Genomic DNA, 21,772 nt, shown 5'->3' on the forward strand with positions numbered 1-21,772 from the left:
AAAGTACCACATAATAGACTTGTTTGCAAAATTAAAGCCCATGGGATTAAAGGGACAGTGACAGCATGGATACAAAATTGGCCAGGGGACAGAGTAATGGTGAACGGTTATTTTTCAGACTGGAGGGAAGTATACAGTGGTGTTCCCCAGGGGTCAGTATTCAGACCACTGCTCTTTTTGATATATATTAATGACCTGGACTTGGGTATAGAGGGTATAATTTCAAAGTTTGTAGATGATACAAAACTCGGAAATGTAGTAAACAATGTGGAGGACAGTAACAGACTTTAGGAGGACATAGACAGATTGATGAAATGGGCAGACAGATGACAGATGAAATTTAATACAAAGAAGTGTGAAGAGATGCATTTTGGTAAGAAGAATGAGGAGAGGCAATAAAAATTAATGGTACAATTTTAAAGGGAGTGCAGGAACAGAGAGACCTAAGGTTGTACGTACACAAATCTTTGAAGGTGACAGAACAAGTTGAGGATCCTGGGCTTTATTAACAGAGGCATAGAGTACAAAGGCAAGGAATTTAGGCTAAACCTTTATAGAACACTGGTTAGGCCTCAGCTGGAGTATTGTGTTTAATTCTGGGCACCAAACTTTAGGAAGGATGTCAAGGCCTCAGAGAGAGAGAGCAGAAGAGATTTACTAGAATGGTACCAGGGATGAGGGACTTCAGTTATGTGGCGAGACTGGAAAGGCTGGGGTTGTTCTCCTTAGAACAGAAAATGTTATGGGGAGATTTGATACAGGTTTTCAAGATCACTAACGGTTTTGATAGAGTAAGTAAGGAGAAACTGTTTCCAGTGGCAGACGGGTCGGTAATCAGAGGACACTGATGACGTGTGATCGGCCAAAGAGCCAGAGGTGAGTGACATGAGGAAACGTTTTTTTACGCAGCGAGTTGTAATGATCTGGAATGCACTGCCTGAAAGGGTGGAGGAAGCAGATTCAATGATAACTTTCAAAAGGGAAGTAGAGAGTTACTGGAAGGGAAAACATTTACAGGGCTATGGGGAAAGAGCAGGGCAATGGGACTACTGGATAGCTCTTTCAAAGAATTGGCACAAGCATGATGGGCTAAATGGCCTCCTGCAGTGCCGCACCTACTATGACTTTGATATGAATTAGGTATCATTAGTGCTATTATTTGACTAACATATAACCACAGCTTCTCCCAGATTAATACTGTAATATGTTGATGTTCTAACATGCCAAGAATACAATATTAAAATGAAAATTGTTGCTATGAAATTGCAAAGTGTTTATGGGGCTGTTTTTGGGAGATTTGTTTACTCCAAAGTTTTGGATGCTCAAATGGGACCTCCTGATATGCCATTGGAACATAGGAGTAGGCCTGAATGGAGTTGGCCATTCAGTTCCACCATTTAGTTAGATCATGGCTAATCTGTACCTCAACTCCATTTACCCGACTTTGCTCTATATCTCTTGATACCAATCCAGATGGCATCTGACCAATGCTCTGTACAACTGGAGCATCATTTCCTCACTTTTGTATTCCAACCTCCTTGCGATAAAGGCCAACATTCCAATAGCATTTTGATTATTTTTTGTGCCTGTGCACTAGCCTTTAGTGGTTTATGTACATGGTCACCGAAATCCCTTTGCTCCTCCGCAGCTCCTAATCTCTCGCCATTAAGAAAATATTCCAAATTGACTTTCTTGGAACCAAAGTGGATAACCTCACACTTTTCCAAACTGAACTCCAGGCCATTTTCCAATGTGTGCCCATGTTATTATTGTTAATTACCTACCACTTCGGTGGACATTTTGGGGGTAATTTTATGAATTTGCACAACCAGCACAGAGCTTTGCGTGAAGTGGGTTTCAGGCGCAGAGGTCAGTACGCCCAGTAGGATCCTTTATGAATAGAAAATCCTACAAAGCCTTCAGACCTCTGCATTCAAGTTTCCACTATGGACTGCTAAATGGGCAAAAGATCCTGTACAGCCCGATGACCTCAATGTCCAAATTCCTGCTATGCACTCCCAGTATTCAAAGCTGTGCACCTGGAAGGTGAATTAGTACAAGCTCCCCATTAATATTGCCCTACCTCCACATTACGTTCATACCCATAAATAATTCGTCTCGATCTCTCAAAGCCAGGAACTTTGAAGCCAATTGTAGACTCTACTGGTGCTCTGACTACAGTGATTTAACGCAACTCAGAACAAGAATCGACCTTGGGACTTCCTTGTTTGTACGGCTCAGCTAAACACTCACTGGATAAACTAACTCAGCTATTGTGAACTCTTTTAAATAGAAGTACATCACTATTTAAAATCCACGCGGTACCCTTGCTGATAATCATTTTACTCGTATCACCTCCTGATCTAACTTTGTTTCAAAACAATGCTGAGGAAAAGAGATTGGTATTTTGTTCCATGTGAAGGATTACGTATCCAACAGTGAATGTGAGATAAAAATCACAACAGGCTTTCTATTGTATTGCATTTCTTTTGGTCTAAGCCAATTATATTAATGTATTGTAGATTACTACAGCAACAGAACATTGCTCTCAAAGCACATGTAATGAAACACATGGCTTATTTAATAATCTTTAGACTCATTTTGTGGTTTTTTTTCTCTTTTCTGGGACCTCGTAACAGCTTTTATTACCCTGGGTATAAGTCCAGTGGTTTTCTCTGAAGTCTACCACTTCATGTCACTGTGGATCATTACACTGTGAAATAATTGTGAATAAATGCTTAATATTTTGTCTGAAATTCCTCTTTCGGACATTTTAGCAGAAGCTTTCCAACTCGCTTAAAATAAATGAGTTATTGAATCTGATAAAATATTTAAGAAATTATCCCACAGCATAATTTCAAGGCTCACAAATTACTTTTCTGCGATTAGTGTCTGGGGAACGTTTAGTTCCCGGATACTAAGCACAGGAAATAGGCGGAGGTCCAAATTGCCAGGATGCCAGATCTCCACCCCCTTATCATTGCCCAGGGATTTCTTTGGGGGGGGGGGGTGGTCAGACTGCCTGGACCTGCAATAGGTGCAGACTAAAAACAGCAATTTAATTAAGGCAAAAGAAGCTCTTCATACTCTGCTGGAGCACCCATTTTGAGGGGTCCCACCAAAGAAGTGGTGGGATAGACTCTATGCCCAGCCCCTCTCCAATGAGAAGATCAGAGAGGGGGAAGACAGGAACTGCCCAGGGCCCAGAAGCAAGTGCCTTTTCTTTTTCACAGGGACATCAGACCAGGATCAGTGATGGAAGCCTACTGGGTATTGTTATTGGATAGCACCCAGAAGGTCCCAAACAAGAGCAGTCATTGCTGATGCTGCACATCTCTTAGCCCCGCAGTAACAGTCAGCTCTCCTTCCTCACATCCAAGCGCTTGGGCCCAGGGGGAGAGGGAATGACCGGGCCATTTAAATCACCCAACTCACCAAATTCGGGTGTACCGAGGCCTGGAAAGGCACAGACTGCTTCAGGCATGATGCACCTGTCCTGTGCCCGGGCAGAGAGGTCCAGAATAGCAGCCCTTCATAATTAGTACTTTTATTCCCCCCAATGTTCTTCCAACATTTGCTGAAATCACTCACCCCAAGGACACAAAGCGCCCTCCGGTATTAAGCCTAAGTGGCTTTTCTCCATATGTGAGCCTAGATAGTCAACGGTGACATTGCTGACATTGTCTAGGTTCACAAGTGAATAATGGCAACTTGAGTGAAGTGGGAGGCTGGCCAACACCCTGGCATCAATGTCTCCAGGAGAGGAGAGGAAAAAAAAATTGGTGGCATAACACTGCCAAGGTATTTAAAACAAAAAGAGGCCCTGGCTGCTTAATAGGCCCCATCCGCCTACATGGCCTGCAATCTTACTCATGAAGCACAATGGAGGAATGGGAAGTTTGTTGAATCAGTTCACTCTGGAGGTTCAAATTGATCCTGATTCAATGAAAAACAGGAAAGTAATACCATGGTGTACAATCTGTAGTACACATCAGTTAGAATAATCCGACTACATAACAATGGTTTTGTGAGATGTATCATGTTTCCCACACCAATATACCACAATTACTTACATGCATTCTATCCTAAATGCAGTCTACTCCAGATAATTCAAAGTAATTTTTTGCACAACAAAAATTTAAATTAACCTGTAATTCAAATTAACCATAATAAATAAAATGGCATCATAAAGTGCAAAAAAAAATCCAGTAATTCAAATTAACTGACTTTGGATGAAGAGTAGACTCTATTTCAGTTGTACAGATCCAGGACTCCTCCTCTGACAAAAGTGGGCCATGTACATTCGTTGTATTGATGTATTTCTTCCTAATTTTTTCTCTCCCTCTAAGGCTTCCTGTTGTTACCTATCACCAATCTTCCACAAGACCCAGAAGCTAAAGCAGTTTGGGCTGTATCAATAGTGCTCCAAGATCAGTTAACTACTTTTTATGGTTGATTTTTTTCCCCTTTACTTACCCAATGGAGACTTCTGCCAAATTATAACCAGTTAAAACTGTCATCTTCATTCCATGGCCTGATCTCTCATGGCAGCTGCCCGCTCCTGTGACTATGTTCCTCACATTTGTAGTTTGTTCCATGTCCACTCCTCCCTGTAGCTGTGTCCGTTATAAGGTTCTTGTTCCCTCCATGGCTGTGCCCTCAAATATATGGAGCCCCTCTCTGCAGCTGCCTCACTAACAGGCGGTTGACACCTTTCATTCCATAGCTCTGTACCTCACAGCAGCAACTTAGAACAGAGGGATGAAGGTTTTTTTTTGTCCAGTGAAAATAGCTCATCAAGGGACCATCTGCAGTGGGTTAGCACAGTGTCCTTCCATTAGTAGATTTGAATCCATCCCTGATTGATGCTACGAAAGTCTCCTCTCGCTACTTGGAGCATTCCAATTACTAGCAGTCACTATCCAGAATCAGCAATCTGACTTAAAGGTCACAATAATGGCTATAATGTAGAAATGTGCACTGGTGCAGTTAGGGGAACCCTCTTCTGAGGTTGTGATTAAGGGGCATTGTTGAAGCACAACAGGGACAGCTTTACCATGCACCTAACCTATTCTATAACTGACCTGATAGTACTTCACCCTGTCACAGAGTGAAAAAAGTGGAAAGCTTTCTATTCCTCAATAATAAAATGCCTCAACACCATGAGCAAAAAAAAAATGAATCTACCTTTTTTTTTAGATAAAAGGAACCAAGTTTTATTTCACAAAGATTTATTAATTTTTTTAAGAAGTATTAATTTTCTAATGCCATCTGCAGCAGCCAACTCAATTATAAATATCTGATCTTACCAAAGGAAACCTTTTAAAGGTCCCCTGAAGTGCGTTGAAAGAATTATTATAGGAAAATGCTGTTTAAACAATATCACATGTTCTGCTTCTACACAATAGCTTTGATTAACTGAAACCAAGTAATGGAAACAGCTGCCACCCTGACCTGCCTTGTTTTTTTTAAAACTGCAATACAGACTCTCGCAATACAGGGAAAAACATGGGATTGAAGAAAGCTGAGACAGATCAAAGACACAAAAGACAGTTGCTACAGCAACTGTCAACTGTCAACTTCCTGTCTTGTTCCATTTTTCTTGTCACTTTTCTCTGCTAATTTCCCTCCCTCCACTTCTGTAGGCCCTTTGCTGGGGTACAGTTCCACAAGTGTCTTCTGGCACTTTGTCCAAATATGTTAGTCTCAACAGTGAATGTCGGCAGGCTATTGGGCCGTGGAGGACATGACAGCTGAGCCCAATCTGGTCTTCACTCAACACTCACACGTGCACTTCCAACAGGTGTTGCTGGAAGGTGATCAGGAGAGAGGAGAAGCAGCCCAATCTGATGTTCACCTCCTGAGTCCAGGATCGCTGAGGATATTTGTAACATACCTACTATTAACCGAGTTAAGGTCAGCTAACCCAGCATAGAATGAGGAATGAGTCTGAAATCTTCCTGGTCTATATGATTCAGCTACTCACTACATGCTTCAAATACTCTCTGCTCATCTGGAATTGGCCTAAGGGAAGTTCCTTGGACAATGGAGCTCTTAAAGGGTCTGAGGTTTTTTTTTACCCTTTTTTGTTTTGCAGTATATTTTATGTAAACACTTATTTTATTTGCATTTTTTGAAAAAAATTCATTTTTTTAAGGAGAATTTTTATTTCTTTCTCCTAACTCTGTGCCAAAAATCCACAGGCCATCTAATCTGGTGTAGGAGCCAGGATGTACTCTTGGGCGACCCCACGAAGAATGTGGTGTCAGAGAGAGGTCACTCTATTAACACAATCTGGCAACCACCTGTGCATCTTGGGTACAAGCTAGAGGAGTAAAATTGGACATTCCAGCATAGGATGCCTGCTTTGGGTGAGGTTGCCGGGGATCACTCTCCACCAGAAAGATATCCTCACTGCCTCATCAGTCTCTTCATAAGGAGGCAGAAAAATACTGGTAAACATTTTTTCAATCTTCAGGGCCGTGACCCAGGCCTGGATTATCAGGTAGACCCCACAGAGTGGTGGCAGGCCAGTACACCTTCTCTCATTCAGCGTATTGCTCCCAGGAGTGCCCTCCCCAGGCCGCATCCTTCTCTGATGCTCACATTTTTTTGGGGTGGGCAGTCCTGGCTTAATTTACTGCCCTTCGACCATATTCCGGCCAGATTTATGAGAGGACTGCACCTAAAGGGTCGTGGATTTTTAGCTCCACTGTTTGTTTGGAACTTAAAGTAAGCAACTATTATTTGCTAATTCACCAAGAGTTTAGCAGGACAGAAAGAACTGAAAAGGGGACGTGAAGAAGAGTTCTTACAATACAAACTTTATTGGGAACTTGATGAGTAATAAGGCGTCAAAGCGAAGAGTGCTTGGCAGTTAGCCAGTCAAGTTGAAATGAATGATGGGGTTGGTTTCTCATGGCAGCTGCCCTAATTGCAGTATTTAATGGTTGAAGTGATATAAGATGAAAGGCAGTTTACCATGGAAATCAATAGACACTACTGCCTGCACCAGCCATAATGTCAGCAAACATATCTACATCCTAATATACCTACCTGGCAGTGACAAAGACAAGTGTGCCTACAGGCTTTGGGTCAGTACAAAGCCAGTTGCAGATCTGTTCAATATGCTACAAGGACATCTTCAGTCAATCTGCCCAGAGGTGCAGCATATCCAGTGCCAGTCAAAGTCACCTCCCCTCTCAACTTTTTTGATTCAATTTCCAGTCAGGTTTGCTGCACTGTTGACCTCTATGGAGGATACTGCCTTGAACTATTATACAACGAGCTCCTTTTAAACTGCCACAAACTGAGGTTGAAATCAAATATTATGAGGCAAACGCCTCCACGAGGATACAATATAGCATTCAGAAACAAAAGTTCTGCTGCTTGAACAGATCTGAGGGTGTGCTATTGTACAGTCTACAAAAATCTTCAAAATGATAGTGCTACAATTTTGTTATCAGGATTGAAATCACCACAGAGCAAGTCCAGTTGTCCGAGGAGAATGAAGACAATGAGACCAAGGTCGAAGCGTCATTTGCTCCAGTAGAGCTGCAATCAGGGAGAAAGATTTGGCAATGCAAAGTTGCCCAAGCACACGCACTGCTGACTACAGTTCCTAGTGAACTGGTCCTCTAAGCACCACATCCAGCATTATTCTCTACTTGACCTCATCTACCATCCATTCATCTCCTGCTGCAGTAAAAATGAACCCTCAGAACAAAATGGGAATATAGATCAAACCATTTATTGCCCTAGCAATAATAGTTGTTTTGCAAATTTGTAATTTTTCAATAATGCTTCCCCTTTGTGACTGTGTGCAGTGAGTATCTCATACTATCTACTCTAGTACTCCTCTTAGATGCTACCGTAGGAGCAGAAGGTTGATGGATGTCACTGAGTGGCTTCTGGGGTGAAGGTGCTTCTTTACCTTCTCCTGTTGGATCATTAGATGGCCCTGCAACTGCAGGCACTATGTCTGATGCTAAGGTGGCTACCTCTATCGGCCTTCTTTCTAGCTCAGCATGGGTCAGTTGAATGGGTGGCTGGGTGCTTAAAGAGTTAAACTCCCTGTAACGGTAAGAGGTGAAAAGGGAAGAAATTAAAGTGCGAAAAATGGCAAAATAATAGTTATTTTGTTTGCCTTTTTTCCCTAAGTGCAACAAGTACCAAAAAACAAAGAAAATCTGTCAGTCCCAAAACAAGTCAACACACTTTTAAGAAAACTTAATATAAAAGTCCAGGAAGTGAGATTCGAAACGTGCCTGCTTTTAAGTTGCCTAGAACGAAGACATCACTTCTCTAAAGTAAACCATGCAAAACAAGGGGTAGGGAAACTATCCCCATAGTTACATAATGTTAGAGCTTCTACTAAACTTATTCTGCACCATCACAGAGTCTCAAACAGCTGCAACACAAAAAAAAAAGAAAAATGACAACCCTGTCATTACAAACACAATACATTATCACCAAATTAGCAACCCACTGACGAGCACTTCTACCTGGACCTGTGCTTTATTGTTATTAAAAATAAACAATAATGTTTCACCAATCCCACAGAGGTTTAAAAAAAAATACCATTCCTAGTTTATACAAAGTCTTGCCAAGTTTTAAGTGCTTACTTTCCCCGGTGTTAAGCTTCCAAAAGTCCACAGACTTGGGAGGAGCCATTTTTGGAACCAAATATACTTTTCACCATTATACGTGACTGGCTCCAAGTAGAGCCAGGTCAGTGGAGCCTTATTCCACAAGATTTCTCTTTTAAAATATGTGGCTACATGGGTAACATAATGTTCTGAATGGTCAAATAGATGAGGAAGACCCCAGCATCATTCCCTGTTGTTAGCTAATCTCACTCACAATGGCAATACGACTGCTACAATCAACTCAGTGTTCCTACGTTAGTAGGAAAAAAAAACAGGAATTCCACTCAGAATCATAGAATTTTACAGCACAGAAGGAGCCTTTGGCCCATCGTGCCTGTACCAGCTCTTTGAAAGAGCTATCCACTTAATCCCCTGCTCTTTCCCTATACCCTTTTTCATTTATCTTTTTCATATATTTATCTATTTCCATTTTAAAAGTGCTTCAACCACTGTTTCTTGTAGCACATTCCTTGTCCTAATAACCCTGTGTAAAAAATAATCTCCTACTTTCTACCTTTGTTCTTTAGATATTTTTTTAAATATTCTTGAGATGTGGGCCATCTTTGCAAGACCACATTTGCTACTCATCTCTACTTGCTCTGAGAAGGTGGTAGTGGGCCGCCTTCTTGAATTTAAATTTTACACCCTCTACTTACCAATTCACTGACAGATGGAAATAGATTATCCCTATTTACCTTATCAAAGTCCCTCATAATTTTGAACACCTCCATCACTAGATCTCCTCTTAGCCTTCTTTGTTACAATGAAAAAAGCCCCAGTACTTCTAGTTTCTCATAACTAAAGCCTCTCATCGTTGGTAACATTTTAGTGAAACTTTTCTGCACCCACACCATAGCTTGGATATCCATCTTAAAGTAAGGTGCTCAAAACTAGACAAATTGGGCGTAATTTTAACATGGCGGCGGAAAGTGGGCAGGTGGGTGAATAGTCGCGAGGGAAACCCGGAAAAATTTTCTATGCGTCGGCTCCAGCGACTGCGTCTAAACTAAAGGCCCTTAATTTTACTTCCGGGTTTCGCATCCCCAAGCTGCGCAGCGGGCGTACTGCGCACCCGAATGACATGCTGTGAATTGGAGTATTTAAAGGGCAAGCATGGATTTTGAAGGAGAAAGGAGGAATTTTCAGAGTTGCAGCATCATAAGTGTTAGGCAGCACCCCAGTTTAGTGACTTCTCTCGAGTTGCTACTGGCTAGTGTCAGGAGCAGGAGGGACATACTATACCCGGCTGACCTGAGGAAGCACCCTGGTTCTGCCACCAAGAAGGTGTGGCTGGAGGTGGCAGAGGAGCTGAGCAGCAGGAGCACGGTGGCAAGGTCATGGGTACAGTGCAGGAAGCACTTTAATGATTGTAGAAGTCGTATTGCTATTGTGAGTGAGATTAGCTAACAACAGGGAATGATGCTGGGGTCTTCCTGATCTAAGTTATGGGTTAAGTTACGAGGAGAGATTACACAAATTGGGGTTGTATTCTCTGGAGTTTCGAAGGTTATGGGGTGATTTGATCGAAGTTTATAAGATATTAAGGGGAACGGATAGGGTGGATCGAGAGAAACTATTTCCGCTGGTTGGGGATTCTAGGAGTCGGGGGTACAGTCTAAAAATTAGAGCCAGACCTTTCAGGAGCGAGATTAGAAAACATTTCTACACACAAAGGGTGGTAGAAGTTTGGAACTCTCTTCCGCAAACGGCAATTGATACTAGCTCAATTGCTAAATTTAAATCTGAGATAGATAGCTTTTTGGCAATCAAAGATATTAAGTGATATGGGCCAAAGGCAGGTATATGGAGTTAGATCACAGATCAGCCATGATTTTATCAAATGGCGGAGCAGGCACGAGGGGCTGAATGGCCTACTCCTGTTCCTATGTTCCTAACCAGGTCAGGAAAAGTGAGTATAGTTATGATTCACCTACATCCTGTGGTGCACATTACCCCCCCAACTTTTAACCTGCCTTGCCAGATGTTCTTCATGACATCACTCTTCATACTGACTTAAGTCTCATCATCAACTTACCTTCATTTCCTCATCTCCCCATTTGTGAACCCACCACTGCCACTCACCCCAATCCCGATGCAACGTGATGAATCTTTTTGATCGTCACCCTCTGATGCATCTGTTTCATTGTCAGCCTCACCCAAAGCAATGCATCCATCGGGTGAACATGTCACCTTCACTCACTCACCCGTCTGTTCTTTCTCCCCCTGCCAGAGAAAAGAGCGCAAAATGCACTGGAGAGGAGCAGGACCGGAGGGGGCCCACCACAAAAAGTGGCCCTGCAGATGCAGAGGAGGTGGCGTTGGATCTGAGCCGCACGGTTGAATGCCTGGCCGTCAGAGATGGTGAGACTGGCAACCCACAAACAGCTAATGACAGAACTTTAACATCCTTCACACACATCATGAATTGATGTTATTAATGATTGACCTGTTGCATACCTCAGCATGCTCATTGCAAACTAATTTCTGCAATGATTTTTAATATTGCTTTATATTCTCTTCCAGGGCCTTCAAGGATTGATGAGGAAGCAGGCGCCATGGAAGAAGGCGGTTCTTCAGTGGCGTTCAATTCCACTGATGGAGCACCATCACATCATATCCAGGCAAATACTTGCACTTCGGTGGGTCCTGTTTGGCAGATAGTTGCGTTGTCACCTGGTGATTCAACACTCACAAGTGAGCACGAGCAGACACCGGTGGCAGGGCCAGTCATGGAGAGTCCACGTTAGGGGGTGCACTCCTCTCCATGCTCTGCTCAGCTCTCGCGTTGCTACTGGCTAGTGTCAGGAGCAGGAGGGACATACTATATCCATCACAGATGCTGAACCTCGGGGAACATCATTATGAACGTAAGAACATAAGAAATAGGAGCAGGAGTAGGCCAAATGGCCCCTTGAGCCTGCTCCGCCATTCAATCAGATCATGGCTGATCTTCAACCTCAACTCCACTTTCCTGCCCGATCCCCAATTCCCTTGATTCCCCAGAGTCCAAAAATCTATCTAGCTCAGCCTTGAATATACTCAATGACTCAGCATCCACAGCCCTCTGGAGGTAGAGAATTCCAAAGATTCACAACCCTCAGTGAATAAATTCTTCCTCATCTCAGTCCTAAATGGCCAACCCCTTGACAATGAGAATGATCGAGGTGCAGCTCCACCTTTGCAAGATAATGGAAAAAGTGTCACGCACACTCTGTACAATAGCGGATAGGATGGAGGAGTCCAACTCCATCGCTAGTGGATTGGTGGCACAGGTAAGTGCGGGAATGTCTTTGATGGAGAGAGTGGCCACCTCCGTTGAGCTTCAAGCGCGGCTCTCAAATGAGTCCATTCAGGCCACAACAACGGCCGTACGGACTCCGAATGCCAACATGTCCGCCGCCTTTAACAGGCGGACAGAAACTTCATCCGTGGCCTTAGAAAGCGGCACATCTCCTCACCAGCCTGGGAGAGGAATGATGGCAAAAGGGGATATGGAAGCGGGGACTCCACTCAAAGTCCTCCGTCCTCTCACCACCCCCAACCAGTACCTACAATGCTGCCTAATCTCCCGAGTCCGAGTCTGCCCTTGCACAGGTGCAGGTGGAGCAGTCTTTGGCGGGACCCTCGTGGGCTCCAATACCCAGAGGTTGTAGGCCGAAAGCATCTCATCAGTCAGTGCATGAATCTGAGCAACTTGCCACTACCTCTGCTGATGCCACAGTAGAAGTGCTGGGAAGAGGAAGGCTAAGGTTTTCTAATCACCAAGGGTATGCACAAGAATGTCTGACACAATGTCAAGTTTTTCATTTTTTTTTTTGTTAACTGCATATTAAATGTTACAATTGTCACCAACACTGCCACGTCTTGCCCATTCTTGAGTCCCTTTTGTGAAAGCACCCTTTCATGTGCTTCATCATGAATGCCAAGACATGATGTCACACATTGGGCACGTTTACAATGGGTGTATGCGTGGTTGAAGGAGTGTTTTGTGCACACAGTGGGGGGGTGGGAGTGGGGCGGGGTTGTTTGATCCAGGCGGTCTGAGTAGTTCACTATCTTCAGTTTGCAGATCTCAGTATGAGAACCTGTTAGATATGAGTGAATCCCTGGCATCTCGAGCAGCCATCTTCATCCTCCTCCTCCTCCTCCTCCTCATCGTCTTCTTCAATGTTGCTGGCAGATGAGAATACTTCATGAGTGCATTCGAGCACCTCCACCTGTAACCCTCTCTGCTGAGCGATGTTGTGCAGGATGCAATGCATGGCGATTATTCTGCACCACTCTGAGTACTGAAGGGCTCTCCCAGATCAATCCAGGCAACTGCAGCGCATCTTCAGCATTCCAATGGCTTGTTCAATGACAGACCTGATGGTGACGTGACTGTCGTTGTACCGCTGTTGTGCCTCATTGGTGGGGTTTCTCACAAATGTTCATAAGCCACGTCTGCAGAGGGTATCCCTTGTCTCCAAGTCTCCAGCCCTTAAATCTATCTTATGCGTGGAACAGGGCCGGGATGTTGGACTTGCGCAAAATGAAGGAATCATGGCAGCTGCCAGGGAATTTGGCGCACACCTGCAGAAACCTCTTCCGGTGATCGCAAACCAGCTGTGCATTGATGGAGTGATATCCCTTTCGGCTTATGAACAATCCTGGCTCATGTAGAGGTCCTCGGATTGCTACGTGAGCGCAATTAAATGTGCCCTGCACCTGTGGGAAGCCAGCCAGAGAGTTGAAACCCACTGCCCGTTCAGTCTGGCTGATGTTGTTGTGGGGGGGAAGTTGACGTAGTCGGATGCCCTGGCAAACAAGCCATCCGTGACCAGTTGTATACATTTACGTGCAGACGATGAGAGACCCTGGCGTCATCACCAGTGGCGCCCTGAAAGGAGCCAGAGGTGAAGAAATTGAGGGCAGTGGTGATTTTAACTGCGACGGGCAATGCATGGCCACCAGGCCCAGCCAGGAGCAGCTCTGCATGAAGGAGCGTGCAGATGTCTGCGACCACCCATCAATCTGAGCCTGTGTATGCACTGCTCCTCAGTGAGGTCCAGGAAGCTCAGCATCTGCCTGTACACCCTCTCACAACCTGCGACCTCAGGCCCTCTGTTGTTCCTCCTCTCTGCTCTTCTGGCGCACCTCTGTCTTGTGCACTTGCAACTCCCAAAGCTGCACGCTGTACCTGCCGTGGATGGTGATGTGCCTCCTCCTCAGATGTACTGCTGAATACATCCATTGCGCCCCCCCATCCTGTTCTTGTCAGTTTGAGGGGGTCCAAAATGTAGGTAAATATGTCTGAACACAAGAATTCTCAGTGTGAACAAAGAAATCTCAGTCTAAACACAGAGAACTCCCAGCAAAAAGTTTGTCTGAGAGAACTGAGTGCCCTGCTACAAAAATTCACCTTTTATTCATGTGTCAATCACTGGTTTAAAGGTCCGAATGAGGGTCGGCTGCAACCCACCTCCGTTTCCATGGTGCATTTCAGTGGCCACGGAAGACACGTTCAGGGAAAATTAAAATGGTTTGTGTAACTCAATGTACACGTTAATCGCCTTAAGTGGTTTAAATGCCTAAATTGGCACTTTAAATAACAGCCTGCCGGCTTTAAGCGCGGAGGGAATTCCAGATGTCAGAATTGCATGTGCATCCAAAAGCGTCTGGGTCAAACCCGGAAGTGGCCGCAGTGGAGTTCGGGATGCAGTCGGCTTCGAATTCTCACTTCCCACCCGCCCCCAACTCACCCATTCTTGGGGGTTAAAATTTATCCCAATTGCCTAGTATTTCAGCTGTGCAGCACCCGTTGTTCGCGCACTATACGGGCTCGTAAGCTTCCAACTTGGCCGGCAGGAAGCGCAATTATGAGCCAAAAGTGACCTGCCTGTCATATTTGTAAGTGCCAAAAAAAGTTCGACGGCGCCACTCAGGAAAACCAGGCCTACATGCGGCCTAACAGGCGATCCTTAAAGGGGCCGCTGCAGGCTGCAACCAACAAGGTTAAGTCTTTAAAATATACATACCTGAATATGGAGCCGGAAGAAGCAGGAATGCCAATATTCTAAATATAGCCGAATCAATGATTTATACATGCTTAGCAATAAGTCTTTGCTTTTGTACTCTCTAGCCCTTTTGATGAAACTTAGGATCTTGTGTGTCTTTTAACACTCCTGGTATGAACCGCCTGTTGGCTATCAGAAAGGAAGGTTTCCTCTTGCTGTTTCTAATAAAATCGTTGTGTTCCTTATAAATGCATTTGATTTCACTACAAATAGTATACAAAGGAAATCTGGCCCCAAAGTGAGGACAGGATTGAACAGACTGGAAGGCCCTTGCTGACACACACTGTCATGGTTTATATATGAAGAGGGTGAAGTATTGGAGCCTGGTACCAGAATAAGTCACTGTCTTCAGGAGACGAGGGAACAAAAGGGGGAAAAATTGTGGAAAAGAATAAAATTAAATCTATACCATGAATTTTAATCAGTGTGGGAATGGTGCAATGAGGAGTTATTGTGCCAAGTAATGAGAGAGCTGAATTAATATACACTGCCAACAGGCAAGCTCAATAGGCTCCATATCCGAACTCAGCCTTACTTAGCAGGACAGATGAATACAGAAAAAAAAAAATCAATCTTATTAATTTAATAGATACATTTAAGAAATTGGAAAGTTTCTCATTTTAATGCCAGGATTGCTAACATTTTCACACAAATAAAAAAAATCAATAAAGTTACAGTTTAAAATACCCCTTATATTACATTCTTATACTATATATCACTAGGTTTTCTTATGTTTTAAATACATTTGTCCTTTGTGCAATTAAGGCCCCTCCAAATGACAACACAATCACTATGAGATTGGCTCAAGGGTAGTGGACAAGAGATGAAATCTGTGCTGAGTCACTGAGGGTAAAACTGATCTCAGACAGTGGCACAAAACAGGCGATAACGAATCAGCAACCCCATTTACCCACCGTCCAATTTTCTTTTCCACTGACTTCAACAGGGGCATTTACAGTTAATGGGAAGCAGAAAAAGTTAAAGGTGTTCATTTCAGCTAAAAATAACTCTTGTCTTTCTATCTGTGTCCATTAATAGCAGGATTCGAGAAAAAGGAAGTCAGAGGGAAGTCATTTTTTAAAATCCAAATGTATCAGCCCATCCCTTTTTTCCCCTTCACTGTGGATGCACCAGTTGCTTCATGAATCTTATTGTTACTTTCCCACATCAGCGTGAGTGCCAGCTGCTGCCACTAGCAAACAAAGGGGAAGGGGGAGTGGGTTGGGAAACTGATCCCTGATGGTCTGGGCATAGATTATTTGCTGTCCGTTAGCTGATGGAAGAACAGATAGTATTCCTGGAGTCACTGGTAGGCAGATCAGTTAAGTGAATGTGGCCGGTAGGGGAAGTGTCGAGGGAGGCTCTGCATCTAACATTTAGCAGTAAAGCCGAATCTAGATCATAGCATGAATAGGTCTCCATATTCCCAATAGTGCAATAGTGGGTATACAAGCATATTTCTGGGGCAGGTTAAAGAAGGTTCCCAGTCCAATCTACGACTTGACATCAGTGCTAGATTTTCCCTTTGTTCATAGTCAATTGGGGATATCTCTGATTTTGACTTACCGAAGAGCATCAGTAGTTTCTGTATCTTGAAGTATAAATCCCCAAAAATAAATACACTCAGCTAATGAAGTGCTGGTTCCAAATAAAATGGTTACTCAGAATTTTTTTGATGTTTATGCGGTTCTTTATAGGCCATACCAAAATTATAAATTATGAGACAACATTGTAACACTATTTAGTCTTGTACCATCAAAGGCACTTTTTTAGGAAGTCATTATTGAAATGATAGTGGCCCTGAAGAGGATTTCCTGGGAGAAAGCTAGGTCATGAGGTCAAGAAGCTGAGTAAGTTCTAGATGAGCACTGATCTTCAGTGGTGCCAATGTTATCTTATGAACGTTGTTACTGAAATGATGATAGGAAATCTATTGGGTGTCTCAAAATACTTATAATTCTATTAGCGGTCTTAGGTGGTACCTTCAATTTATGGTGTATTTGATAATTACACATTTCAGCTGAAACTAAAATCATTATTTTCACACATAAAAGAACACTGCCATGTCACATATGATCATTCATCTCAGCCCAACAAATGCCTTGAAATAGAGAAGACCTCTCACTGAGTGAAACAGTCTGTTCTTTAACGTGTGAGAAAGCCACCTTGATCCATTCATGTTCACAGTGCTCATGAACTTTCAATCCTTTATATTCAAGACCAAACATTAGGAATGCACTCTCAGTGAATTGATAGGACCATAGAAGTTTAGGGTAGAGAGAGACCATTGTGCCCATTATGTTTGTGCGGGCTCTATGGTGGAGTAATCCAAGATTAATCCCACTTCCCCACTCTCTCCGCATGGTCCTGCATCATCATCTGCTTCAAATGTTTATCCGATTTTCTTTTAAAAGATCTCTGCCTCAAACACCTTACTGTGGCAAAGAATTCCATGCTCCAAGAACTGTCTGTGTTAAGAAATCTATCCTAATCTTTCTTTTAACTCTCAATGACAATTTTAAATTACTGACTCCCCCAACCAGAAGAAACAGTTTTTCCCTATTCAATCAATCACAACCCTTCATAATTAAAAAAAACTCTATTAAATCTCCTCTTAGTCTTCTCTGTTACAGTGGAAACAGTCCTAGTATCTCAAGTCTCTCTTCAATGCTGTAATGCCCAGTCCCTGAAACCATTCTGGTGAATTTACACTGTACACATCTATGGCTTCAATATCCTTTCTATAATAAGGTATCCAAAACTGCACATAGTACTCTAACTGTGGTCTAACCAATGTTTTGCACAAATTTATTATTTGTTGCTCTTGTACTCTATGGCCTTATTTATAAAAGCCAAATGGCTGTTAGCATTTTCTATGGCTTTATCGACCTGCATGCACATTTTCAAGGAATTATATATTTGAACCCCTAGGTCTCTCTGTTCATTAATTGAGTGTATATTCCCATTCCTAATTTTTCCTCCCAAAATGTATTATCTTACATTTGTGTGCATTAAATTGCATTTCCCACTTGCTTTCCCATTCTGCTAACCTGTCTTGTCTACCTGAGTTAGGTAGTAGAAGTCTGGAACTCTCTTCCCCCAAAAAACTGTTGTGGCTAGGTCAAATGAAAATTCAAAAACAGAGATTGATGAGATTTTTGTTAGGCAAGGGTATTAAGGGATATGGAACCAAAGCTGGTAAATGGAGTTAAGATCAGCCATGATCTAATTGAATGGCGGAACAGGCTCCAGGGCCTACTCCTGTTCCTGGGTGCCTTTTAAAGTCTGTCTCACTGTTTGCCAAACTTCCTATTTTTGTGTTGTACTCCCTATTCCCAAGTCCAAATCATCTATATACTAAGCATAAAAGTAGACCCCAGCACTGACCCCAAGGGTACACTACTGCCACCATTTCTCAAATCGAGTAATACCCATTTACCTTGTTTCTTGTCCATCAGCCAACTTGCTATCCATGCTGCTATGGTTCTTCTTATACCATATGCCTGAATTTTTCTAACAAGTCTCTGGTGAGACATCTTATTGAATGCCTTCTGAAAATCCATATACACTACTACTACAACATTCACTTTACCTATCCAATAGGTCACCTCTTTAAAAAAAAGATTATTAAATTTGTCAAACATGACTCTCATTTAGTAAATGTGTGCTAAGCTGCCCTAGACTAAGCCATGCATTTCTAAATGTTCACTAATTTTATCTTGAATTATGAATTCAATGCATTTGCCCACAACAGATGTTAGATTAAATGGTCTATAGTTACCCAATTTATCCTTCAGTCCCTTCTTTATAAAACAATGTGTCATATTGGCTACTCTCTAGTCCAAAAGAACAATTAGTATATTTAATAGGGATTGACAATTGTGGTCAGAATCTTTGTTATCTCTTCTCTAGTTTCTTTCAACAGCCATGGGCGCCATGACATCAGGGCCCAATGACTTATCCACCTGAAGTTCTGCTATTTTTTTTCAGAACCAATTCCTTTTCTACAGTTAGTTCTGCCAAATGTTCATGTCCTCCTTTAGTACAACTACATTTCACCTCCACAATCACTTGTAAAAACTAATGCAAAATATTTATTTTGACCCAACCTAATCCACATCTCCATTACCATATCATATCCCACCGTAGTTATTAATGCTTCTAACTCTCCAGTTTTGTTTTGAATGTTTTATGCATTTGCATACATACCAATCAATCCTGACTTTTGATCGTAGACCCTTATTCTTTTTCCTGGTCTTGTCATTCAATTTGTTGATATCCCTTGCTCATTCTACAGCAGTGTTTTTATTCTGCGTCATAGCCTCTTTCCTTTCCTTTTTTATATGTTCTGGCTTCCTGAACACAAATTGCATGGTTTAAAGGCAGGCCCTGGAGTCCAATATATCTCCTGGTTACTTGTAACATTACAAAGACTTGGTAGCATGTCATTTCCTGAGTCCAGGAATAATGCATGGTGCGTGCAAACAAAAGGGGGAATATTTTTTTTAAAATAAGTAAATTGTTGTAAAATGTCCACTTCCTCCATATGGAGCAGAGTGCATTTAGCTTTCCTTTGGATTTATAAACATTCACTGGTCTACTGGACCAGTCCCACTGCCTTTGTCAGTGACCATTACAAAATGTACTTATCTCATTCCAGTGAACCAGTGTTGGTTTCATATACATTTCAAATCCTGATTCTAATGAATAACTTTTGGGTGTAATGGTTTGTACAAAATTGGAGTAAGTCACATGACTTGGCTTATTTTGCCATTTTGAATTTTCTGTTTATTTTGGTACAGAATCAGAACAGCTCTCAGGTGGCTTAATGGGTGAATGCAGTACTCAGTATGGTACTATGCCACCCAGACATTGGTCTGTGCTGAGGTGTAATTGGCCTTAGTGCCCCTTGGCTGGGGGGAGGAAAATCAGCCTGGCACTGATCACGATCCACTGGTCCCTACTGGAAAGTGTATGGTTGAGGTCATGATCACATTTGGCTGCAACATTCTCCATAGTCAAGTAGCCTGTCAAGGCTGATACACAAAGAATAGCATCTTGAGATGAGGTGCTTGACAGCTGCCGTGCAGCCGAACCAAAGCATTATCCAGGAGAAGTTGGGAGAAACTTGGAGTGGGCGGGGGGGGGGGGGGGCGATATTGTTTGGTCAATGATTATAGTGTTTCACAGAGTAAACAAGACCACATGACTTCTAATACTCAGTAAAAACAACAGAAAAAAGTTGGACATACATAGTTGATCACTCAGCATCTGTAAAGGGAAAGTTGAAAGATAAGCAAGTTCTTTGTAGGATTGAAGAAAAAAGGGAGGGGGAAGGTGATAACAGATATTCCAAACAACAAGAGAAAGTTAATGGGTGGAATGATCTGTATACTGCATAATAGTGAACCTGCTAAATGATATTGAAGATCATCTCAGAGAGGTAATGAAGAGACATTAGAAGAACTAAAGAACAGCTAAGATGGTGAAAAGCATCGGAAAGGAATGAGGTCTGAAATGAAAACAGGAAATGATGGAAAACATAATTAGTTCTGAAAAGAGAGGGGGTGGGGGGAAACAAGCCAATACCCTGGGTACAGATCCCTCAGTCAGAACTGTGGCCTGGTGAAGGGCCCACACCTGAAGTGTTAATTTGCCTCTCCTGCCCCCGGATGCCAATAGGCCCATCCTATAGCCCAGCATCCCCACCTGAAAAGAAAAAAGTAAGGAGTCTTACAACACCAGGTTATAGTCCAACAGCTTTATTTGGAATCACAAGCTTTCGGAGCTTTCCTCCTTCGTCAGGTGAGGTAAGCTCCGAAAGCTTGTGATTTTAAATAAAGCTGTTGGACTATAACCTGGTGTTGTAAGACTCCTTACATTTGTCCACCCCAGTCCATCACCGGCATCTCCACATCATGAAAAGAAAAATGGAGGACGTAGCCAAAGTTTGTAGTTATTAATGTCAATGTTCGGTCCAGAGAGCTGCCCAGGGCCCAGGGGAAAGATTAAATACTATTCCTGAAGCTTGTGTTGAGCCAAGATGAAGTAGTATATAGGAGGCCAAAGATGGGGAGGTCAGAGAAGAAATGGGACAGTGAGATAAAGTGATGTGTCAAAGAGGTTAGTGTTGCACTTGCAGAGAGAACGAATGTTTATAGTTAACTTAGATTACTAGCATTTTCAGTTTTCCTCTGTTCTAATGCTCGGTGTCTGTTTTGTCTCTGTGAAGTACTATGGGATGTTTTCTACATTAAAGGTGCTGTATAAATGTAAGTTGTTCGTTGACTGTATAGCTTTGCTACTGTTGGAGAATTTACATGGATCTCTGGCAGTGGTAACTGGAAAAATGTGAAAAGGTTTCTCGATAACCATTACATTAATAGGCATGTGAGTAACATACTTTAACGTTGACATATGTTCATATTTCAGTTAAGCATAATCTACTGTTGTGACATGCAATCAATAAAAAGGGCAACGCCTAGAGTTCTGAAAATAACCACAGTTAGGAACACGACACCTGGATAAGCTGTCAGCTCGCTGAACAATCTACAAGCTAACAAGGGTGAAAGATGGGTCAGCAAAATATCCCCATTTTCAAAATGATACTACTAAAAGAATAGAGGGGGAAAAAGCACATTAGCAAGCTTAAAATTAGAGTTGTAATATTTATATAGTGCATGTTTACTGAAAACATAAACTGTGCACAAGTACAACCACTTATCTACAAGTCTAATCATGTAAAAGTAAACACACTCTAACATTTCTGGGGGCAGATGGTGGGGGCGGGGTGTTGGAAATTAGGTCCTGCTCAATTTTTTCTCCCTCCACACCTCAATGTGGGGATTATGAGCTTTGCCATGTCGTTTTTCATCAAAATTATGCCCTTTTAGGGCAATCAAGTCTGCCAGGACTTTACTGTTATGGTCAGAGAACACTAAAGAGCGGGTCAAAGGGCTACCAGTGCCTAAAAGAACCATTGTGAACCTAATGAGCTTGCGGGCTATACCAAAGTCAAGATTGCCCATTTGACTAAAAAGGCACATGACACCAAGAGAAGACACAGCA

General features: G+C 42.6%; 1 protein-coding gene across 2 annotated transcripts in view; it reads right to left on the reverse strand.

Annotated features, from left to right (window-relative positions):
* Positions 1 to 21,772, reverse strand: part of LOC137327358 (CD166 antigen-like) — a 229,694-nt gene that overhangs the window by 51,255 nt on the left and 156,667 nt on the right. The window contains exon 1 of one of the 2 annotated variants that reach the window (XM_067993067.1): positions 18,914 to 18,993. The exons of the other annotated variant lie outside the window; for it this stretch is intronic. Coding sequence (XP_067849168.1) covers positions 18,914 to 18,968 — 55 coding nt within the window. The 5' untranslated portion in view covers positions 18,969 to 18,993. Of the gene's footprint in view, positions 1 to 18,913; positions 18,994 to 21,772 lie in introns of those variants that run through there. 2 annotated transcript variants of the gene reach the window in all.

This window comes from Heptranchias perlo, chromosome 11 (assembly GCF_035084215.1).
Source record: "Heptranchias perlo isolate sHepPer1 chromosome 11, sHepPer1.hap1, whole genome shotgun sequence".
Taxonomy (NCBI): Eukaryota; Metazoa; Chordata; class Chondrichthyes; order Hexanchiformes; family Hexanchidae; genus Heptranchias; species Heptranchias perlo.